The sequence below is a fragment of the Lagenorhynchus albirostris genome, chromosome 14 (genome assembly GCF_949774975.1).
Source record: "Lagenorhynchus albirostris chromosome 14, mLagAlb1.1, whole genome shotgun sequence".
Classification (NCBI taxonomy): domain Eukaryota; kingdom Metazoa; phylum Chordata; class Mammalia; order Artiodactyla; family Delphinidae; genus Lagenorhynchus; species Lagenorhynchus albirostris.
In genome coordinates, this window is record NC_083108.1 from 16,161,984 (window position 1) to 16,183,442 (window position 21,459).

Below are 21,459 nucleotides of genomic sequence, written 5' to 3' on the forward strand. Positions count from 1 at the left end.
AGAGAGCCGAGTCTGGACTTGAGGGGCTACAGGAAGGCGGAGGTTTGCCACTGAGACATCTGTTACATTGAGTGATGGGAAAAACATCCCACCAATAGGTAAAAATAATGAACAATATCGTTTTTTTCTAATTATGCAATACCTAGGTTTTCTGATCACTACTGGATTTTAAAAAATCAATATGAAAAGGGAACAATCCTCAGCTCTGCAGAAATCCACCTTCTTTTAGACACCTAGGCCTCTGCGCCGCTTCAGAAAACTCCTTGACAAGCACAAACATTCGTGGCTTCCCACAAGCCACCCAGAGCCGGGGTAAACCGAGTTTGTAACGCCAAAAGATCCTAAATGGAGGCCCTGAAACCACGATTTTATTGTCTTATCTACAACTGGCAAGAGGTGAGAAGGCTAGTGTCCCCTGACTGCCACCACGGGTCCAGGACAACACAGGTTAAGAAGGACAGCAGGATTGCTGGACTCCCGCCCTGCCTCAGGCGTTCTTTCAAAACATGACAGAATTCTGCAACGAGGACTCACAAGCGGCCAAGGATCGAATCCCACAGAGCCCTCCATCCCCGCCAGGACCAGCTGAAGAGCCGGACGTCAGGGATCAAGCCTTCTCTCGCACGTCTAATCCAGCACACGACAGACACGACTTGGGCAGTTCACGGTATGGAAGCATGCAACATGTCACTGGGAACAAAACCCGGTTAGATTAACTGTCTGTGAATCTTTGCAGCGGCACAGAAATCACAGAACGATTGGCGAGGACGGGTCTGTAGGCTGAGCTTTATAGCCAGGCTTTATACGCCAGCAGCCAGCTTCACGACTGATAGCTATTGCACCGGAAAGGTGTGTGCAGAGGGCAGAAATCAGCCTCACAGTCAACGCGCACGACAAAACCCCCCCAGGAACCAGATGTGGCCTCCATGTCGTACATAAAGTGCCTTCAGAATTGGCGCGGTTAGAACAAAAGTTGGTTATTTAGCTACCGTCAGCAAACGTGTACGAACAGGAGACTGCACAGGGCTGGTTCCCACAGTTTCAAATCGCGCAGTGCCAAGTTTCGTTCAAGTGTCTCTACTGAGAACAGCAAAGAGGAAGACATGACAGAAGAAGGACTGTACAGCAGCAGGAAGGGTTAAGTAAATAACTTCTCTTACGAGAAACGATAGTCCAACCCTGCCTCAAGTGTGCTCTAGCACACGTAATTGCCTCTAAGGAATAATGGTGTGATTCCTTCAAGTCAACACAAAGTTTGTCATGCTATGTTACAATGCTCTCAGCCTGCAGCTATTATGCTAAATTTGTACAAAAAACGTAATTATCCAGTTTGTTTTCATTCTGAGCATGGAAAAAATCATCATGATGCCTAATGTTATGGTTTAAATTCTCTCCAAGTATTTGTCTGTAGAAGGCTTTCGGACAAAAGTCATTCTTCCAATGCTAATCAGGTAGGGCGTGGGGCTGTCCAAGTACTTTAAAAATGTCACTGACATTAAACCTGGCGTGAAATTCAAATACAAAAAAATAATATGCTCACTTTTCCAAGTACATGAGACATCTTTAATTGTAGTGAAATAAAATCTGCAAATCGGTCTAAATCATTTTAAAAAGTAAACATGAGTTGTAATACTATACCTGTAGAGTGATTAATTCCATTCGCTGTCATTATAAAGTATGTAAAATATTTATTAAGGGCTTGGCCTACAGAGGCACAACATAAATAGAATAAGTCCTCCTAAAATGTAATTAGTATACACATCAACCAGTTGGTAATCTGTGGTGGAAAATGCAGGAACGCGACCTGGGACTGGGTTCCCATGTTGGCGCGTGGGCAAGTCGCGGGCGAAGGCTCTGCTCCAGGAGTCCGCGCCGTGCGCTGCTCTCTGCCAGCATCTCTGCAGAGTCTGTTAGGCGAATGCAAAAGTGCAAGCAGGACTTGCGTGAAGAACAACCCTCCCGAGGCCGGGGGCACTTAATCCACCCCCTCGAATCCTTGGGCATTTTCCACAGCCATGAGAAGCTTCTCTCGTAAATCTTCAAAGGTTTCATATGGAGGTAAGTCAAGGCGATTAAAGCTGCAAAAGTTAACAAGGAAGCGTAGGTAAAAAGCCATCATCACTGCCCTTTAGTTACCGCAGCACTTCCTAGATCTGGCTAAGGGGGCACTTGGTGTTCCAGCAGGAGGATGTCAAAGTCTCAACTCGCAAAAATATTTCTGATTATCGAAAAGTAAATTCCAGCGATGACACTGCCCACACCAAACATGCTATAGTAACCTACGGGGGAAGAGAAAGGAATTTTCTGATCGTCCATGAACCCTCTCTACTGGGACCAAACGTGGATCCTGGAAAACCCTGCCAGGAAGGGAGACAAGACAGGCAACGTAACTGACATACACACAGAGATGTCAAAACCCTTGAAACACAAAGAACTTCCGCAGCAGGATGAACCGAGGCTGCATCTGTTTTTAACGCTCTCCTTCATTCGACACTATTTTAGGAAGCCCCAGCGCTTCTCCACGTAACATATCGCTTTGTCTTTAGCGCAGCCCTGTGAGGCACGTTACGTTTTCTCAGTCCTGCAGATGTGGGTCCCGGAGCCCAGCGGTGGGTCAGCATGCCCCAGGTCTCACCCCTGACAGCACCGCAGATGCGAGACCAGAACCCAGGCTGCCTGCAGCTCTGGGACCCCAACACTGAGCTACCCTCTAACCAAAGTCAGGCAAGTCATCAACACGTGGAGTGAAAAGCCTCACTTATAAGAAGCCCCTACATACCTTGAGGCTTTGGCAGGGGCGTTACAAGTCACCTCGGTGACAGTGAGGTCTCCATACATACATGCGACCTCTGTGAGCAAAGGACTGCACTTGTCCATGGGACTGAGTTCAAAGTCTGTCTCTGCCACCGGCCAGCTGTGTGACCTCAGACAAGTCGCCTCCGTCCCTAAATCTGTCTGCTCTTCTGTGAAATGGGGAGACTGCTGCAGAGTGCTGGGAGGGTCAGATCAGAACATATAAAGGGGGCCTGGCACACAGCAAGCCCCAGAGCCAGCGACCATTGCCATCACGCACACACCATTCACCGCCGGCCCCCACTGGGCATGAGGAGCTAGAGCCCCAGACACAGAACTGGTGTCCGTGCAGGTGGGCTGCTGGTGGGCACCTGTCATGACGATAGCCACACGCACACACACACGTACACACGTGCCTTCGTTCACGATGCTTTAGTAAGAGCTAACATTTGTAGAGCATTTGCCCCGTGCTAGAACCATTAAGGACTTTTCATCTATCACCTCAGTGAATCCCAGCAACCAGCCTGTAAGGTAGGTACTGCCTCATCCCTATTTATAGAGAAGGAATTCAAGGCACAGAGAGGTTGGGTAACTTGCCCAAGGTCACACAGTAAGCGGTAGAGCCAGGATTCAGCCCCAGGCTGGCTCCAAAGCCCAGATCTGCTTCTGCTGCCTCAGCATTTAAAAGTGCTCGCTCCTGGCACTGACATAGGTTTCCAAGCACGAGCAGAACAACTTCTTATGTTTTAAAAGCTAATGATTATCAGCAGCAGTAGGAAACAGACACATGTCCATGGTGGGCCCTTTAACAACCCCTAAAGTATTTAGTAAGACACACTGAGCTCTGAGATTGTTTTTTTTTTTTTTTAACAGTCACCAAACATCAAAAGACACAGCAGAGCAGAACACCGTGCTTCTCAAACCAGAGGTCTCAGAAACCCAGGAATCCTGAAGGCGTAAGTCTAAAAGAAGTTTTCAATTTTTGGTTTTCATCATGATAATGATTTCAAACATCATTTCACCAGTGACAGAGACAGAATTCCACTTCTGCAGGGTATACTTAAGAGAAGAGGTGGCTGTCGTCTTGATTTTAAGTTGGTATTTCACAGTCCAGGGCCTGCAATCCCTGTGGGGTTTCAAGGATCTGTGGCCATTTTTTCCCTTGAAAAAAGGTCCATACATTATTCAAGTTTGAGAAATACTGGAGTAATGGAGAGAGAAAGGCAAACAGGGGAATGTTAAGAGCTGAGGTCTGGAATTACGTTAGCGCTCTGTGCCTCAGTTTCTCCATCTGTAAGGAGAGGGCAGTGACATGACCCACCTTTTAGAGTCGTTGTGACGATGATATGGGTTAATATACATGAAGTGCTTAGGGTGATGCCTGGAACACAGTAGAGCTTAACAAGTGTTACCGTTACTTCTGACGTCAGGAGACAGGGCTGGCCTGCCACCAACTAGCTGTGTGACCTCATTAACCTCAGTGGCTTCAGCCTCGTCGTGTGGCCAAAGGAGATTATTTTTAGGTGGGTCTGTGATTCTTAGTAAAGCGGAATGTGACCTTTGACAGAACAGAGGAATGAAGCCCTTTAACGCTGAGACACTCAGCAGTTACGTCTGAGAGTTTCATGAAAGCTCAGAGAGAAGCAGCTCCACCCGCCCTTGCTCTCCTGGTAAATCAGGTTTTAATTTTGAAGCTTAATTGTATATTTTATGTTTTCATAAAACATGGAAGAGATTAAACATACGTGTGGCTAGGTTTTATTTCGCCACATATACGGCTGTCGCTGTGAAGCAGCCAGCAAAGCGCCTGTTTCCTACGTTACAGCGGGAGGCGGGGCTGGATGGAAGGAAAGCCACAGCAGAGAAAACAGAGTAAGTCCCACCCCACCAGCCGGTGTGGCTTCAGTAGAACTAGCGCTCTCCTCTTGGTCTGGGGAGAGCATCATTGAAGGAAAAACTCCTTGAATGCTTTAATCCTGTGACACACAGAGAAGAAGCCAGGCTTTGGTAAGAGCTGGCGGGGTTGCTTTCCTCCTGTGTGTAGACCTCTGTGCTGCCTAAGGAAGAGCAATGATTCTACACCCTAGCTCTCCTCACCAACCGCCTGGGCAGCTCTGAAAACCCCACGGCCCAGATCACACACCAGGCCAACTAGGTCAAAATCTCTGGAAGTGGGACCCATCCCGGCACCAGTATTTTTTTTTTAATGCTTTCTAGGTGGTTCCAACGTGTAGCCAAGGTTGAGAACCGCTGAGTTCAGGGTCTTATCTGGGCAGCCCCGTATTTTACTGGTGGCTCAGCACGTGAACTCCGAAATAGAAGAAGAATCCAACTGCAAGATATCTGTCTATAGGGCCACAGAGGGTCATGGGATGAACACTCAATTACTCGGTTCTCTTTGAAGAGTCTGGAAAGAAAGTGAACCGTATCACAGAGGCAGTAGCTTAACTGAAGTGGTCAGGGGTTGGAATCCTGGCAGACCCGAGTTCAAATCACAGGATCTGGGAGCCTGTGCGCTACGGGATCACGAGGAAGCTTCCCCAGAGCCCCCAGGAAGGCTAACAGTGCACTTCAGGCTGCCAGAAGGTTGAGGGTCTGACCCACGCAGGACAGCCGCGCCCAGTGAAGCAGCTGTTCCTCCAGCTGAGTTTGGGAGCTCTCCCCCCACATCCCGCCAGTGCTGGGGCTCGGGTCAGTGCTGGCTGCCTTCCAAATGAAGGCTACTGAGCCCGGAGAGCTACACCTGACTGATTATCGTTTGGAACAAAAGCTCCACGGCCAGAACATTCTACCCCCAAGAATAAAGGCAGAGGATCAAGGGGCACTGCCTGCTCTGGCGATCGGCCAGTTGTAGCGAGAACCAGCCCGCTCTCCCGGTACCAGCAGGCAGGGACCACATCCGTTCCTCTCAGAGTCCTACGAATGGTAGAAATGCGGAAAAACGTGCTTTCCGGCGAGACGAGGGAGTCAAAGAGAAGCAAAAGGCCTTTCACAGTCCATTTTCCACAAACGCACCTTGATGAGACCTCTCTCCTAGCTGTGCTGGGCAGCACAGGACGGCCCAGCGGCCCCGGCAGCCCCAGTTCCCGTGGGGAAGGAGGATGCTGGGTGCTGACCAGCCACAGGGCTCCCCCTCCACCTGCTTCCTAAGAGCAAGAAATCAAATCCTGTGGGGTGACCAACCCCGGGGACACGGGAGCCCGAGTGACAGGAGCTCCCGGAGAGCTCCTGAGGTCTTCTCTGTGCTGGGTTTCACGAAACTCCTGGGGTTTCCCTCCAGGAAGGCCTCCCTCTCGCCCTGCACCCGGAGGCCTTCGGAGCACAGCCGCGCCCCGCATGTGCCTCCCTGAGCAGGGGTCCTTGGTCGGACCTCTGACACTCCTCTGGCCACACGCACGTTGCTAAATCTCAGACTTACGGGTTCTGGATGGCCATGGGAGGCCTTTTAAAAACTGTTGCCAAAGGGAATTTCATCCATGGTTCTAAACCATTTACTGTTGGGGTAAAAACTCAATCTGTCCAGAGGCTGGGAGCGGTCGTATCCACATAGGGAGAATATATAGTGAAATCTCTGCTTCCCAGAAGAATTAGGGAAGGACGGGGTTTGGAGGAGGAACTCCCCTCAGGAAGCAGGAACGGGGATTTAACCCTTCACATATCAAAAACACCAGGCCCATTCAAATCTTGGGTGGTTTAATTTCACCAGCATCACTGTACGATCTGTATTTTCACCTGTATCACTGACAGTTCATACTCTAAACGCTGAATGGTCAGGGAAAGTAGCACTCTAGCCTGTAGCCCAGCATCATACTCAGCTAAGTGTTTTAAAATACTGTCTGTCAACAACTGTGTGGTTTTCCGTCACTCACCATGTGTGAGCTCTGGGCAGTTTTTCAGGACTTCCCCATTGCTCTATTGTAAACAGCTGAGGACCATTGGAACCTAGACAAAAAAAAGGAAGAAAAAGAAATGCTAAGAGGCTCAAGGCGGTAGAACAAGACGAAGGAGGGGCTGAAGGAAAGGAAGGGGTGGGCAGGGCGGGCCTGGGGGTGAGCCTTGGGACACCCTCTGTGGCTGTGACGTCACAGTCAGTACTTAACAACGGGGGGGGGACGCAAAGGGTCTGCACGACCTCAGGACACAGACTCTGTGTCGCCATCAGAATGGAATCGCACCAAGCTGAACAGAGCCGACACAAGAACGTAACGATGTGCAGACAACCACAGCCTTTCAATCCAGCCCTGGAAGTTTAAATTTAAAACTGCTTCCGGGGGAGAAACTGAACCGTGATGACCTTTAATATGTCGAGCAGAGAGTGACTTTTTCATCTATAGTGAGCCCTGAGGAATTCTGCCTCGTGGAGGGGAGGAGGGCTTTCAATGCTCAGTTTACAACCACACGGATGATTCTGCAAAATCTAGTTGTTTTTTGAATATATACCAAAAAACAGAAAGAAAAAAGAGACCAATCTTATGGCTCTCTGTATAAAAACAAAAACAACCCCCTGCTTTTATATACAGGTAACTGCACAGACAGCTGAGGTGACGGCACGCCGCCCCATCTCTTTCCGTGATGTATGTCTGTTGGGTCCAGGCGAAACCCACATACATGGCTAGAAGCCCGGGAGGCAGTCTTCGGGGGCCACAGCTGATGTCTGGGTAGAGACTCACGGTGGGAGGACGAAGTCTAACGGTACCCTGCTCACCGTAAAGTTCGGCAAATCCATTCATAGGGACTCGGGACGTCCCCGTGACAAACTGGAGTAACCGGATACGCTTTTCAGCGTCCATCAGCAGCACAGCCTATGAACGGAGGCAGAAGGTCATTATGCTCATGTAACACGAGGCACGTCTGCTGCAGTGCAGATGGGCAAAACTTCATCTTATTTATAGTGCAGTGGGAGACCTAGACAGTTGACTCTGCAACTTTTTTTTTTTTTATGGACATCACAATACCAGCCTCTGCAACCTCAGACTGAGTGATCACAATGTCTCTTTCTTCTTCTGCCAACTGGTCAAAATAAGTGGTAAAAAAAAAAGCACACTTGGGACTTCCCTGGTGGCGCAGTGGTTGAGAATCTGCCTGCTAATAATGCAGGGGACACGGGTTCAATCCCTGGTCCGGGAAGATCCCACATACCGCGGAGCAACTAAGCCCGTGTGTCACAACTACTGAGCCTGTGCTTTAGAGAGCCCGTGAACCACAACTGAAGCCCGCGTGCCACAACTACTGAAGCCCGTGCGCCTAGAGCCCATGCTCCTCAACGAGAAGCCACTGCAATGAGAAGCCCGCGCACCGCAACGAAGAGGAGCCCCCGCTCGCCGCAGCTAGAGAAAAGCCCGCGCGCAGCAAGGAAGACCCAACGCAGCCAAAAGTAAACTAAAAAAAAAAAAGCACACTTGTTGATGGTACCGGGCTCATGTTTCTGTATGTGAGGGCTGACGGTCCCCCTGAGCCAGTTAGAAATACACACAGTTTGAGAGGGGGAACCCAGGTTACGAGGCAGGATATTTGACTGTAGCTAAATTCTCTAAAGACAACATTTTAGAAAAAGAAAGAAAAACAGAGGCCAGGCTAGGCTTCTGAAATAATCTGTGTATCTTACATATCTGAATTATTCTAAGAATCGAGTTGGCTTCACTGGTAAAGTTACTTGAACTGATATTAAAAAAAATATAGCCAAAATCAAGGCTGAGCAAAACTTGGACTAAGATGTTAGGATCTGAAGATTCTGCTTTACTTCCTTTTCTCTCTGCTTCTCTGCTGCACTTGAAATGTTATTAATAATAGACATTTAAAAATTAAGACAAGGTCAATGATTTCTTATTTCTGTAAGTAAATAATCAGCGCTTTTCCCCCTGTAATTCTTTCAAAGTCAGTTTACTGCCCTCCTTTGGACCCGCTCGTTACTATTTCACTTCTCTTCTGCAATGAAAAGGATGTAAACACTGGTCTTTAGAGAGTAAATCAGATTTCATTTGCATCTTTGATTGGAAGATGTAAAGATCAAAATGTTTGTTGGAATTAACAAAAAAAGTTGGGAAAATGGTTTTTGAAACCAACATGGCATCTTGGAAAAGTCAGCCCCAAAGCATGCTTTTGCCCTGAGAAGCCTCCCATTCCTATTCCCACTCTGGAGGACTAGTTCTAATTCTTGAATCCAATTATCTGTCTTTCAGGATCGTCCTACTCAGTGGTTTCCTCAAACAAAAGCACTTTAATAGGTGGTCGAGGAAGACAGTGTAGCCTCTTCAAGACAGCCATCCACCACAGTTACAGAAAAGCAGCGGTGAGGGCTGCTTCTGGCTCGGCGGGCCTCTTCTCTCCCCCAGGAGACCAGGTACCAACACAGCCCCAAATGCAGCAGCAAGACCACGGGAAGGCAGCACAGGACCCCGGACTCTGGCCTTACCTTCCAGAACCACTGAATCACAGGGTGGTTCGGGCAGTAGCCGTTCTTGTAAATAGAATGTTGTCGCCAGTCGTTCACATCCACGTCGCCAAGGCCGCACATCAGCAACTGGGAGGGAGATGGACCAGATTTACCCAGAGGTAAACAGGGCACACCGTGAAAGCCGAAGAAATACACCGGAGAAAAGGCCTTTTCTCAGTGCCGGCATCATGTCACGTGCAAAGCAAGATAAGCCAGCGAACCATAAAAACAAATGACGGGGAATACGTGTTCCACATCCTACCTGCCTCTGCAGATCAGAGACTGAGAGGTAACGAGGGGGACCCGACTCTAAAGCTTGTACAGGCCGCCACGTTTCATGCTGGAAATTAGAAGTCCCAATCGATCACCTTCCCCGCCCCTCAAGTCGCAGCTCGGTGCTCATAGATTTTCTTATGCTCCATTTACACCTGCCCTTTCATCACTCTGGCTGTTTCCTCTTCTGAGAGGTTATCTGTCTCAACAGTTGAAAATAACCTCCCCACCCACAGTAGAATCAGTGCTTTATGACAGCAAGAACTCATCTTCCCGGACTGATCCACCAGGTGAGGGCAATCACCTCACCTGCCTGGTGGCCCATGGCTGCAGACCTGTCCTAGCGCTATAATTGCAGCTCTGACTCACCAGTCTTGGGTCCACTTTTCTTATCACCTAACCCTCCTAACGAAGGAATGATACTCCCGCAGAGGCGCCAGCGCACAGTGGAAAGAGAACGAATCCAGAGGCCTGAAAACCGGGTTCATGGGCCTGACTGTGACGAGACCCTGTGAGGTCATTAACCTCTCCCTGCCTCAGTCGCCCCACCTGCCAAACAAAGGGCTTCCTCTACGTGATGTCTGCGACGTCATCTATCTGGACGTTTCCATTTTAAGGTAAAGGAACAAAAGCCAGTCTACGGGAGACACGTCACTGGACGAATGGCCGGAGTCCTGTCAACAGCCTCTCCGCAGACAAAGCCTTCCTCCTCCTGTTTCTCTCAACGTAAGGCGGGGCGCCCCCTCCGCTTTTCAGGTTCCAAGTTCTCATCTACACCGACACAAAGAAGCTGGCGCAAGCTACCATGAAACCACCCCCGGCCACTACCTTCTTGCCTCTGCCGGGCTTTCACTCCGCAGCACAGACCACTTCGATCGCACGGAGCCCCCTGCTCTACAGCCCCTCGGGGGCGCTCACACCCACCCCCTGGCCGAGTCCCCATTCGGCTGCCACGGTGGGTGCGTGGAGGACCGGGGTCCTCAGCCAGCCCCACCCTGGGAGCAGGGTGCTGCCACCCCAGCTCCAGGCCGTGAACCCAGCTCAGCGGGCCTCCCCCTGTCTGCTGCGTCCCTGATCTGCCCTCTCCCGGGCAAGGAAGCTACAGGTGACCACTTCTGCTATCCCCTGGTCCCTGATCGGCAAACACGCAAGCCCCTAAGAGACCCGCAGTAGAATTCACCTAAGCTTACTCGCTAGGACATTAGGGATCAGAGAATACTAACATACCAAGTTGGGAAGTAATGAGATACTTAAAAAAAAAAAAATCTCCTTTACACAAAATGTTTACAGTACAAACCTCCAGTTCATTTTCATCAAAAATTTTAATCAAATCAATAGGAAGCAGTTCCGTGAATCCCTGAAAGAAAAAAAGAAAAGCACTCTCAACACCTTTTTCCTCGAAAGAGACAAATTTTACAGGATAAACAAGCTTATTTTGGTTAGCCAGGAAAAATACACTGTTCACTGATGGTTTATAGGACAGTATTCAGTAATTTTAGTTCAGATAAAAACAGCAGAGTCACAAAATAAAAGTTTAAAAAACAGCAGACTCCAGAAGATCCAGGTACTTGAGTAATTTTTGAAATGTTATAAAAATATGGGTTGCTGCAGGCAGGCGGATTCCAAAAGCCACTTATGACACATTGCTGTGAGTCAGGGTGTTCTCAAAGGCACAGGCCACAGACGCGCAAGTGGACCATTTAAAAATAAGGCAAAGATGAAATACGAGAGGAGGCGGTGTGATGGGTGGAAAGGAGCTAGGGAGCACAGACAGCCTGCCCCGGTCCCCAGGCTAGGCACCACTGACTAGTGCAGTGACCTAGGACGGACGCTCCGTGTCGCTGGGCCTCGCGTGTGGCCAGTTTCTGAAAGTGTGATCACCTGGGACAGGGCCGGGTAGGTTTCTCGTGTAAATACAGTATGAACCCTGCTGTTCTCCGGCGCCTCTAACTCACACGTTTCACCCTAAGTCCTGGAATTTTTCTGAGTGTTCTGCCTGGGCTGGCGCTACATTCACCACGAGCAGGTAACTGAACTGGGGTGAACTGAAGAGAGCATCGCCCAGCGAGAACCCTGCATCGATCGGTTCTTGTAATGTGCAGCTGGGACTTGTTCGCTTTAAGTGACTAATACCCAGTATCAGGATTTAAAAAGGAATTGCGCTTTGGGTCCAAGGGAGCTGGTTTTTAAAATGAGGAAGCCCCTATTCTCTGCGAGGGGCCTCCCTCCTCAGGGGCCTGGGAGTATCACTGACATTAAATACTTGGGTCTGAGAAGTAACCACTTCACACTTTAATAAGGTGAGGAATTATTCAGACAGCCACGAGGAAAGGGCAGGGGATTTAAAAAAAAAAAAAAGAAAAAAAAGTTCGACCAATGAGGCGGAAGGCATTATCACGGAGGGATGGCGTGACTGGAAACTGTCCCGAGTCCTCGCATTTCTCAGAACCCGTCACTGCAGCAAAAGGCAGAGATGCTCCCAGCCTTCCCTGGGTACCACCAAAAGCTACAGGATGATGGTTCTAGCCTCTGTGGGGGAACCTGCCCTTCTGGGTCAAGTCTGTAAAGATTTCTCTTTAAAAACAGTTAAGGCAAATTAAAAAATAAGAGCAGCAAAGCCAGAAAACACTGACCAAAAAAAGACAGACGAAAAGGTGGCAGTGCAGTGGCTCAACGCTCCTGCCCTGGAGACTGGAGATGCTGTGAGCAGTGCAGGCCTGACGTTCCTGCCCTGGGTCCCACACCCATGCCTGTCTCTGGGTGTGTGATCGCGTCTAATACCCTCCCTGCCCGCCAAGGAGGAGAACCGTCCTCTTTCAACCTAAAGGCACAGGCAAGACTCCCGGAGAACACGACTTACCTCCAAGAAGGCGTTCATTTGCTTTTGGACCCTGTTCACAAATCTCCACTGGATGACTAGGCTGTGGGAGGAAAATGGACAGCCCTTAACCACGTTGCTCATCACTCGTGTGCAGTTCTTCCCCCCCCAGCTGCGACTGCTTCTCGTTAAGCGGGGCGGGGAGAAAAGCCCGACGGCGGCCAAGGAGAGGGAGGGCATATGCTGTGGCACGCGCTGCTCATTCACGGATTCTTTCGAGAATAATGAGCACATGTGGAACCTAAAATCTCACTAAGGGTTTCAGAAGAAAGACTGATTTCTTTTCTCCCCCCAGATCGAGGCTTCGTTTATCAAAGCTGCTTTATAAACGTGACTGTTTGGAGAAAAAGGGAAAATGGGGTTTGAACACATATGTATTTGGGCATAACGCGTGCACACACACACACATATGTACACACCCACATTTATGTACAGACATGTACATATTTTTAAGGGGAATACCCACTACAACGTATTTTATCATGTGATAATTCATTCTAGTATTCAACGTACTGATTTTCAAGGATGACATAATTTATCAGTACTTTACCACGAATACTTTTATACCAACACTTGGAGGATTAATGGTAAAACCTCTTGGAGTCACAGACAGCCACTGAAACCACATTCCCTGTGACAATATTTAGTGCACAGCAGAATTTACTGCCAGGCGTATCCACTTTGGATTCCACCTAAGGCATTCTGCCATGAAATAGCACAAGGACCCTGTCATGAAGGGCTCTCACATACGAGGTGGCACCATGGCAACGGCCCTCGAGGACCAGCCTGCTGCCCACTCACTGCTCAGAATATCGGGTTTTTACTGGCTGTGCTGCAAGCACCAGCCCGACAGCCTACTTGCACCAGAGGATACGGGCGGCAGGGAGCAGCCGGGGATTTCTATCCTCCCTTTTGCAGTGAAGCTAGTGGAGGCGCCCCGCAATTTGAAACCTAAAAGAATTAACTGCAAAGAATGACGCACAACATGTATCACAAGGTGCAAATACTCAGTCTCTCAAACCTAGTCACCCGGGGGTGTTGCTAAAAATCTATTCGAAGTCTACACTTTCTGAATGAAGACAACGGTGCCTGTCAGGACGTCGTCTGCTTGCTGAGACTGTCCAAGCTCAGCACAAGTGCCAATTAAGGTGAACAGGCAAGAAATGTAGTATCTCACTTCTAGTTTCTGATTAAGTGTAGCAAGCTCTCAACTTGCAAGTGGAGAAGTCCATGCTTTGTCAGGGTCTCTAAGTAGAGACGCCAGCACTCTCCAATTCTTCCTGATTAGAAGGGAGAGTAGGTTTTTTGTTTTGTTTTTTTTTTTTTTTGGCAGATGCTAAGGAAGGATGCTAAGATCCTCAGCCAGTTCTCTGAATTCAGGTCCTGTGATCAACTGTGATGAGAGAGGACGGAACCCGGCTTGCTGAAATGGAGTTCTGAATGCAAACATGGAGCCCAGGCCATGGCTGTAACCCACTAGATGAGCAGAAACTAGGATCCGGGAGCCGACCACCGTTAACGCTGACCTCATCCCTGTTCGAGGGCTAGCAAGGGCAACCTGGCAATCCTTGGAAGATACCAGAACGGTGAGCTCAAAGCATACGTATATACCAAAGAAGAAAATGTAAGCTGCCCAACTGTACCTTCTGCCCAGTACAGACTCCTAGGGTTACCCAACAGCTAGATTTCCAAAGGACTCAACATTTTGTCCCACCAAAGGACGCTGAGATTAAGAAAATTACAAACAGCAGGAACAATCCTTCATGTTTGCATGTGCTGAATTCTCCATATCCATTTTAACTCTTCTCCTACATTTTCATTATGGAAAAGAGGTCAGGAGAGAGATGGAATATGTTCTCTTCGGTTGTTCCCAATTTTACCCCAACCGGCTGTTGACACTGCTCCATTGTTGTAATTCTCCATTTTAGACGAGATGCCCACAGGCTCCCAGAGTATTTGCCAAGTTACTCAACAGTGGCCCCTTTCTCTCCTCCCACTGCTCCTCTGTATGGCAGCAACACGAAGTCATGACACAAGCCAAACTCTGCATCCCATAATTCAGCTTCCTATTAGGCCAAGCCAGAAAGGAACTCATACTGTTAAAAGCGTGTCCACAATCTGCACGAACTGTTCTGGCAAAGGACGGCAACCGAACATGCTGTTCAATTTAATGAAAGAAAAGGCTGTAAGTAAGTGTGTACGTACTCAATGTATTCCCTTTTGTTTTCATTTGTTACCATTATTTCTGACCCATTGGGCTTCAGATCCACTTGATATGTCTGTAATTACAAAGATAAAACAACATCACCATCATGAAGTTACTTTGCATATTATCACTGAGTAATAACGTCTTACTGTAAAAGGAAGATAAGTAAAATTTATTCAGAACTCTTTCCCAGCAAATGGGCTCTGTGTCCAAGAGAATGTCTAATGAGGCTTTATAAATTGTTAAGATGCTACACACTTAAAGATGTTATCATTGAAGGCAAATTATTTTATGGTTATTGATGAGTTTTAATTATTCTTCATACATTAGCAACAACAGAGAACAACAATTTTTCCATCTGCTATTGACTTATCAAGAAATTTAATTATCTTTAACGGAAAAGACAGGATACAACCATCAAGACTGCAGAGATCCAGATTTGTTGCTGAAAATTAGATTTTATAGCCATAAAAAAAAGATATGTGGAATTTCTTTCAAAGGAGCAAAACACAGGGACTTAAAAAAAGAAAGATGTTGAGAAAGTCAGGCTGAGGGATGACTCACCTGCCACCCCTGGGAAGCCCAGGCTTTGATGTGCATCCAGACGCCACCTCCTGGCTTGTCAGCCCCGAAAGCCCCTCCCCCAGCGTGAGCCAGGAGTGAAAAGAGCAAAGCAGCTGAACTCAAGGCACAGCCTTCTCCTCTGCTCTGAGCCAGCCCTGGCTTAACATCAAAGGGTATAGAGCAATAAGTAGCAGAAGGGAAGGGAAGGGAAGGAAGAGGCTTACTGACCTAACAAATAAAATGTTTACTCTCATGGAAATTCCAGGGAAATAAAAAGGAAAAAAATACCACTCACAGCTCCCCCATTCAGAGGTAACCACATGTGTGTTCTGGTGGGATTCCTTGTGGTCTTTTCTCCCACATCCACCCAGCTACACCTGAGAGGAAGCCAGGCCAAGCCTGAGGGAGAGGGTTCTCCAGGCGGCATCCACCACGAGGGACACAGATTCAAACCTGCAGCAGATCTCCTGCTTTGGCAGAGGCCCCTTTCCAGGGACCCCTCCCCAGCCCTGCCACACACGCGCGGGACAGACGGCCTCTCTGGCCTCAACATCAGATCCTGTTCCTCTCCAAACGTTTTCTCTGATGATGCACTTGATTATTGTTCCTTTTCACATGGAGACAGCCTTTTCAATCAAAGCCCACTGGTCCTCTGTCTCGGCCCTTCATATTTTCTTCTCTGTCCTTTTTTCTGTTATTCGGGAAGGGATCTCGTTTCCCTCCCACGTGACTGAGCTCCACTTTCCACAACATCAATTCAACGTTTTTACTGTCTGCAGTACGGACTTTGTTTTTTTATTTTTTAACATCTTCATTGGAGTATAGTTGCTTTACAATGTTGTGTTAGTTTCTGCTGTACAACAAAGTGTATCAGCTGTATGTATACATATATCTGCATATCCCCTCCCTCTTGCGTCTCCCTCCCTCCCACCCTCCCTATCCCACCCCTCTAGGTGGTCATAAAGCACCGAGCTGATCTCCCTGTGCTATGCGGCTGCTTCCCACTAGCTATTGGTTTTACATTTGGTAGTGTAATATGTCAATGCTACTCTCTCACTTCGTCCCAGCTTACCCTTCCCCCTCTCCGTATCCTCAAGTCCATTCTCTATGTCTGCGTCTTTATTCCTGTCCTGCCCTAAGGTTCTTCAGAACCAATTTTTTTTTTAGATGCCATATATATGTGTTAGCATATGATGTTTGTTTTTCTCTTTCTGATGTACTTCACTCTGTATGACAGACACTAGGTCCATCCACCTCACTACAAATAACTCAATTTCATTTCCATTTATGGCTGAGTAATATTCCATTGTATATATGTGCCACATCTTCTTTATCCATTCATCTGTCAATGGATATTTAGGTTGCTTCCATGTCCTGGCTATTGTAAATAGTGCTGCAATGAACATTGTGGTACATGGCTCTTTTTGAATTATGGTTTTCTCAGGGTATATGCCAGGAAGTAGGCATGGAGGGAACCTACCTCAACATAATAAAGGCCATATATGACAAACCCACTGGCAACATCGTTCTCAATGGTGAAAAACTGAAACCATTTCCTCTAAGATCAGGAGCAAGACAAGGTTGTCCACTCTCACCACTATTATTCAACATAGTTTTGGAAGTTTCAGCCACAGCAATCAGAGAAGAAAAAGAAATGAAAGAAATCCAAATCAGAAAAGACATAAAACTGTTACTGTTTGCAGATGACATGATACTATACATAGGGAATCCTAAAGATGCTACCAGAAGACTACTAGAGCTAATCAATGAATTTGGTAAAGTAGCAGGATACAAAATTAATGCACAGAAATCTCTAGCATTCTTATACAGTAATGACAAAAAATACAAAAGAGAAATTAAGGAAATACTCCCATTTACCACTGCAACAAAAAGAATAAAATACCCAGGGATAAACCTACCTAAGGAGACAAAAGACCTGTTTGCAGAAAACTATAAGACACTGATGAAAGAAAGACGATACAAACGGAGAGATATACCATGTTCTTGGATTGGAAGAATCAACACTGTGAAAATGACTATACTATCCAAAGCAATCTACAGAGTCAATGGAATCCCTATCAAACTACCACTGGCATTTTTCACAGACCTAGAACAAAAAATTTCACAATTTGTATGGAAACACAAAAGACCCCGGATAGCCAAAGCAATCTTGAGAAAGAAAAACGGAGCTGGAGGAATCAGGTTCCCTGACTTCAGACTATACTACAAAGCTACAGTAATCAAGACAGTATGGTACTGGCACAAAAAGAGAAATATAGATCAATGGAACAGCATAGAAAGCCCACAGATCAACCCACGCACATATGGTCACCTTATCTTTGATAAAGGAGGTGAGAATATAAAATGGAGAAAAGACAGCCTCTTCAATAAGTGGTGCTGGGAAAACTGGACAGCTACATGTAAAAGAATGAAATTGGAACACTTCCTAACACCATACACAAAAATAAACTCAAAATGGATTAAAGACCTAAATGTAGGGCCAGACACGATAAAACTCTTAGAGCAAAACACAGGCAGAACGCTCTATGACATAAATCATAGCAAAATCCTTTTTGACTCACCTCCTAGAGAAATGGAAATAAAAATAAACAAATGGGACCTAATGAAACTTAAAAGCTTTTGCACAGCAAAGGAAAGCATAAAGAAGACGAAAAGACAACCCTCAGAATGGGAGAAAATATTTGCAAATGCAGTACGGACTTTAATTGCTGCTGTATTTTCACTCTTCTTCAAATCCTTCCCTCCTGCCGGGTGCCCCCTTCCGGCTGCTGTCTTCCATTCCATCCAGTTGCCCCCCGTGGTGACCTGCTCCTGTCCTGTGCAGGTCATGGCACTTTTTTGAAGATATTAAACAGTTCTGCTTAGGGAGTGGGATGGGAGGTCTCTTATAGTAACACATCTTTAGTTCTTTGACAATTATTTGGAGGTCTGTAAGCAGTATTCATTTACACTTTTGTAGTCGATTGTTTGGGGGTCTGTAGTCAGTATTCATTTACACTTTTGTAATATTTTTTAATAAGACAGTTTTTCTTTCTCCCCCCATTTATTCCTCAAAGATTGTCCTGCTGTTCCCTTCCATGATGAGATTTTTCTATCAGATCCACACCAACTGACAAGTTAATAAATCCAAGCCCGGTTCTGGATTTTGAGAGGCTTTCAGTACAGTTCAGCTGTACTAGAACAGAATGTTTTCTGGGAGCTGCAATTTCCAGAGCTACTGAATGAGAGGGTCAACCACAGATGAGACAGGGTGGGGAGGGGAAAGGAGAAAAACACTTCTGGCGCCTCCAAAAGCAGCCCCCAGTGATGAAAACTGGCAGAATCAGCCAGCACTGCTGAGCGTAGAGAAACGGTTCTTATCAATGCTGGTGGTGAGGGTCTAACTGGTTCAACCTTTTGAAAAGATAATTTGGCAACAGGAGTCAAGATTTTAATGTGCATATGCCTTTTCATAATAATTTCTCTCTTAGGACTTATACCAAGAGAAAGAAATTGGTCAAGTGTACAAAATGTATATTCCAGGATTACACTCATCATACTGTTTACATAGTGAAATACTGAAATGGCCTCGATGCTGACCACTAGGGCACGGTTAAAGAAGGTACAGTCTATGAAACGGAATTTGGTGTAGCCATTAAAATGGTATTTACTGGGCTTCCCTGGTGGCACAGTGGCTGGGAGTCCGCTTGCCGATGCAGGGGACGCGGGTTCGTGTCCCGGTCCGGGAGGATCCCACATGCTGCGGAGCGGCTGGGCCCGTGAGCCATGGCCGCTGAGCCTGCGCGTCCGGAGCCTCTGCTCTGCAACGGCAGACGCCACAACAGTGAGAGGCCCGCATACCGGAAAAAAAAAAAAAAAAAAATGGTATTTACTGACATGGAAAGGTACCTACAATATACTAAGTTAAAACTGTATACACTGTACAATTCCATTTCTGTTAAAAAGATAAAACCTTGTGTGTGTGTTTACAGAGAATCATTCTGGAAGATACAAATCAAAATTTTACTCGTGATTTTTCTCTAGGTGGTAGGAACTATGAGTGATTTTAATATGTGTTTATTGTACTGACTTTATTTTTATTACTAAGATTAATATTTTGCAATCAGATAAATAAAATTGTTTTTGAAAGAAAAAAAGAAAAAATAACACGACCGGACCATACTCTCTGTGCCGAGTAAGGAATCATCGGCTGGGGCAGCCGCGGGTCACGTGGTTGATTGGGGCTCACGTGTAGGTCACATGGTTTCTCCGGGCAGGCAGGGAAGGGGGCCTCCAGGCCTGCTCCCTAAGCTGCTCCCTTAGAGTAAATCCTCCCCAAGCCCTAGGGGCCTCTCAGTCAGGCTTCCGCTGGTGTTCCACCCCCATCTCCCTCTCCTTACACACCACTTGTGGGCTGCTGTTCAAATTCCACTTTTTAAATTTTTTTTTGGCTGCATTGGGTCTTCGTTGCTGCGCGCAGGCTTTCTCTAGTTGCGGCGAGCGGGGGCTACTCTTTGTTGCGGTGCACGGGCTTCTCATTGCGGTGGCTTCTCTTGTTGCAGAGCACGGGCTCTAGGAGTGCGGGCTTCAGTAGCTGCAGAACGTGGGCTCAGTAGTTGTGGCATGCAGGCCCTAGAGTGCAGGCTCAGTAGTTGTGGCGCGTGGGCTCTAAGGTGCGGAGGCTTCAGTAGTTGTGGCACACGGGCATAGCTGCTCCGCGGCATGTGGGATCTTCCTGGACCAGGGATCGAACCTGTGTCCCCTGCACTGGCAGGCGGATTCTTAACCACTGTGCTACCAGGGAAGTCCCAAATTCCACTTTTTAAATATAGTTCTCGTCTTGTGTCTGAACTCCTTCCTCAAGGACCCAACATGAAGACACTAACACAGTGCCTGGCACACAGAAGGGGATTAATAAGTGTTCGTAGAAAAAAACTGCACTTTCTTGAAATCTCCTGGCCCAAGTATGAACTCCTCTCTCTTCTTCGTAAAGACCACAAAGATCAGAGGAAGCTCCGGGATGCAGCTCTCACAGAACTGGACCCCTCTTCTGTGGCAAGTGACAACTTCAGATTCACACACATCTCCCCGATCTTCCTCAGATGCTTTATGACAAATGTCTGAGGAGTCCACCGAGAAAACTGGCTAGGTCAAATCGGGTATCCGGGACCCAGGCAGAGGAAGGCCCGACTGCTTCTGCGCGTGTTACTGGGCGCTGTCCTCACCCTCCCCAGCCTCTCCCGGCGGCCGGCCCACCTTTCTGCTTTCATGCTTCCTGCAGCTGCCGCCAGCCCCACTTCCTTCACCTGGTCTTTGAGGAACTACCTCCTCACTGGGGTCTTGGTCTGGTTCTGTCCAGCTCCAGCCATGACCTCGCTCTGCCTCTCACCTCTCTCTCCTTCCTACTTCCAGCTTCTGCCTCTTCCCTTATTCCCTCTCCCCAACTCCGTGCTTCTCAGCCTTTTCCCCCATTAATTACCCCCCAGGAGCCTTTTTAGACCCCCCAATTGCCCCTTCCCTCCCACGCAATCTTACCAAAGAGACCCACGGTGCACCGTGTTATGTTCCGTGGCCCCCTTGGAGGCCCACAAGCCATTGTAATGGCTGAGACTTCCTGTCCTCCAAGACAAAAAGTTGCCCAGTTTTTGCCCCCTAGGGGTGTCGTCTCCCCAGTTGAGAATGCGTGCCTTCACCCAACTCAGGCCAGGTCCTCAAGAATTTTCCGACAGGCTGCTGCCCATTCTCTTCCCCTCCCTACTGCCAGCTTCTTGGAAGTCCACACCGCTAGCGCCTCTTCAAAGCAACCAAATCAGGGGCTGCTCTGCTGACTCTGCCGTCAAGAACTTCTGCTTGGCGCAGCTCTAAGAGGATGTCTCCTCCTGGTGGGGCATGCGTGTGCAGGGCTGTACGTGAGTGTATGGTTGATTCTTTCTGTCTGGCATATGACGACTGTTCAAATATTGAAGTTTGTTCATCTGAAACATTGTTAGTAGGCCCCAGAAACCAGCAGCTGCAGATTCTCACCAACCACAAAAAAAGCAGACTGGAAAAAAATGGCAACAGCTGCAATTTCATTACATGAAGTGACAGCTACCACCGAACTTCATGGCCTGGTATTTCTAACCATGGAATAAGAAAGAGAGAAGCCTAAAAGCACTAAGGCAGGCCGACTGCACGCACATTTCACTTCTGTGGTAACTTCACTCTAGTGAAGAAATGACTTCATCTTTTTGCACAAGGAGGCGTGGGCTTCCTCTTGGGTTAGAAAATGGCAATGCACGGTCAGCAGTTTTGCAGAGGGCTGGGGGAGGG

The 21,459-nt window shown here is 47.7% G+C and overlaps 1 protein-coding gene across 9 annotated transcripts in view; it reads right to left on the bottom strand.

Moving 5' to 3' along the window:
* Positions 1-1,668: 1,668 nt before the first annotated feature.
* NEDD4L (NEDD4 like E3 ubiquitin protein ligase) overlaps positions 1,669-21,459 on the bottom strand; it is a 340,545-nt gene continuing 320,754 nt past the window's right edge. For all 9 annotated transcript variants that reach the window (XM_060121798.1, XM_060121799.1, XM_060121792.1 and 6 more), the window contains 7 exons: positions 14,583-14,656; positions 12,360-12,420; positions 10,797-10,856; positions 9,206-9,313; positions 7,499-7,595; positions 6,663-6,735; positions 1,669-2,078 (listed from right to left, as the gene is read on the bottom strand). In XM_060121798.1, coding sequence (XP_059977781.1) covers positions 1,976-2,078; positions 6,663-6,735; positions 7,499-7,595; positions 9,206-9,313; positions 10,797-10,856; positions 12,360-12,420; positions 14,583-14,656 — 576 coding nt within the window. In that variant the 3' untranslated portion in view covers positions 1,669-1,975. The remainder of the gene's footprint in view (positions 2,079-6,662; positions 6,736-7,498; positions 7,596-9,205; positions 9,314-10,796; positions 10,857-12,359; positions 12,421-14,582; positions 14,657-21,459) is intronic.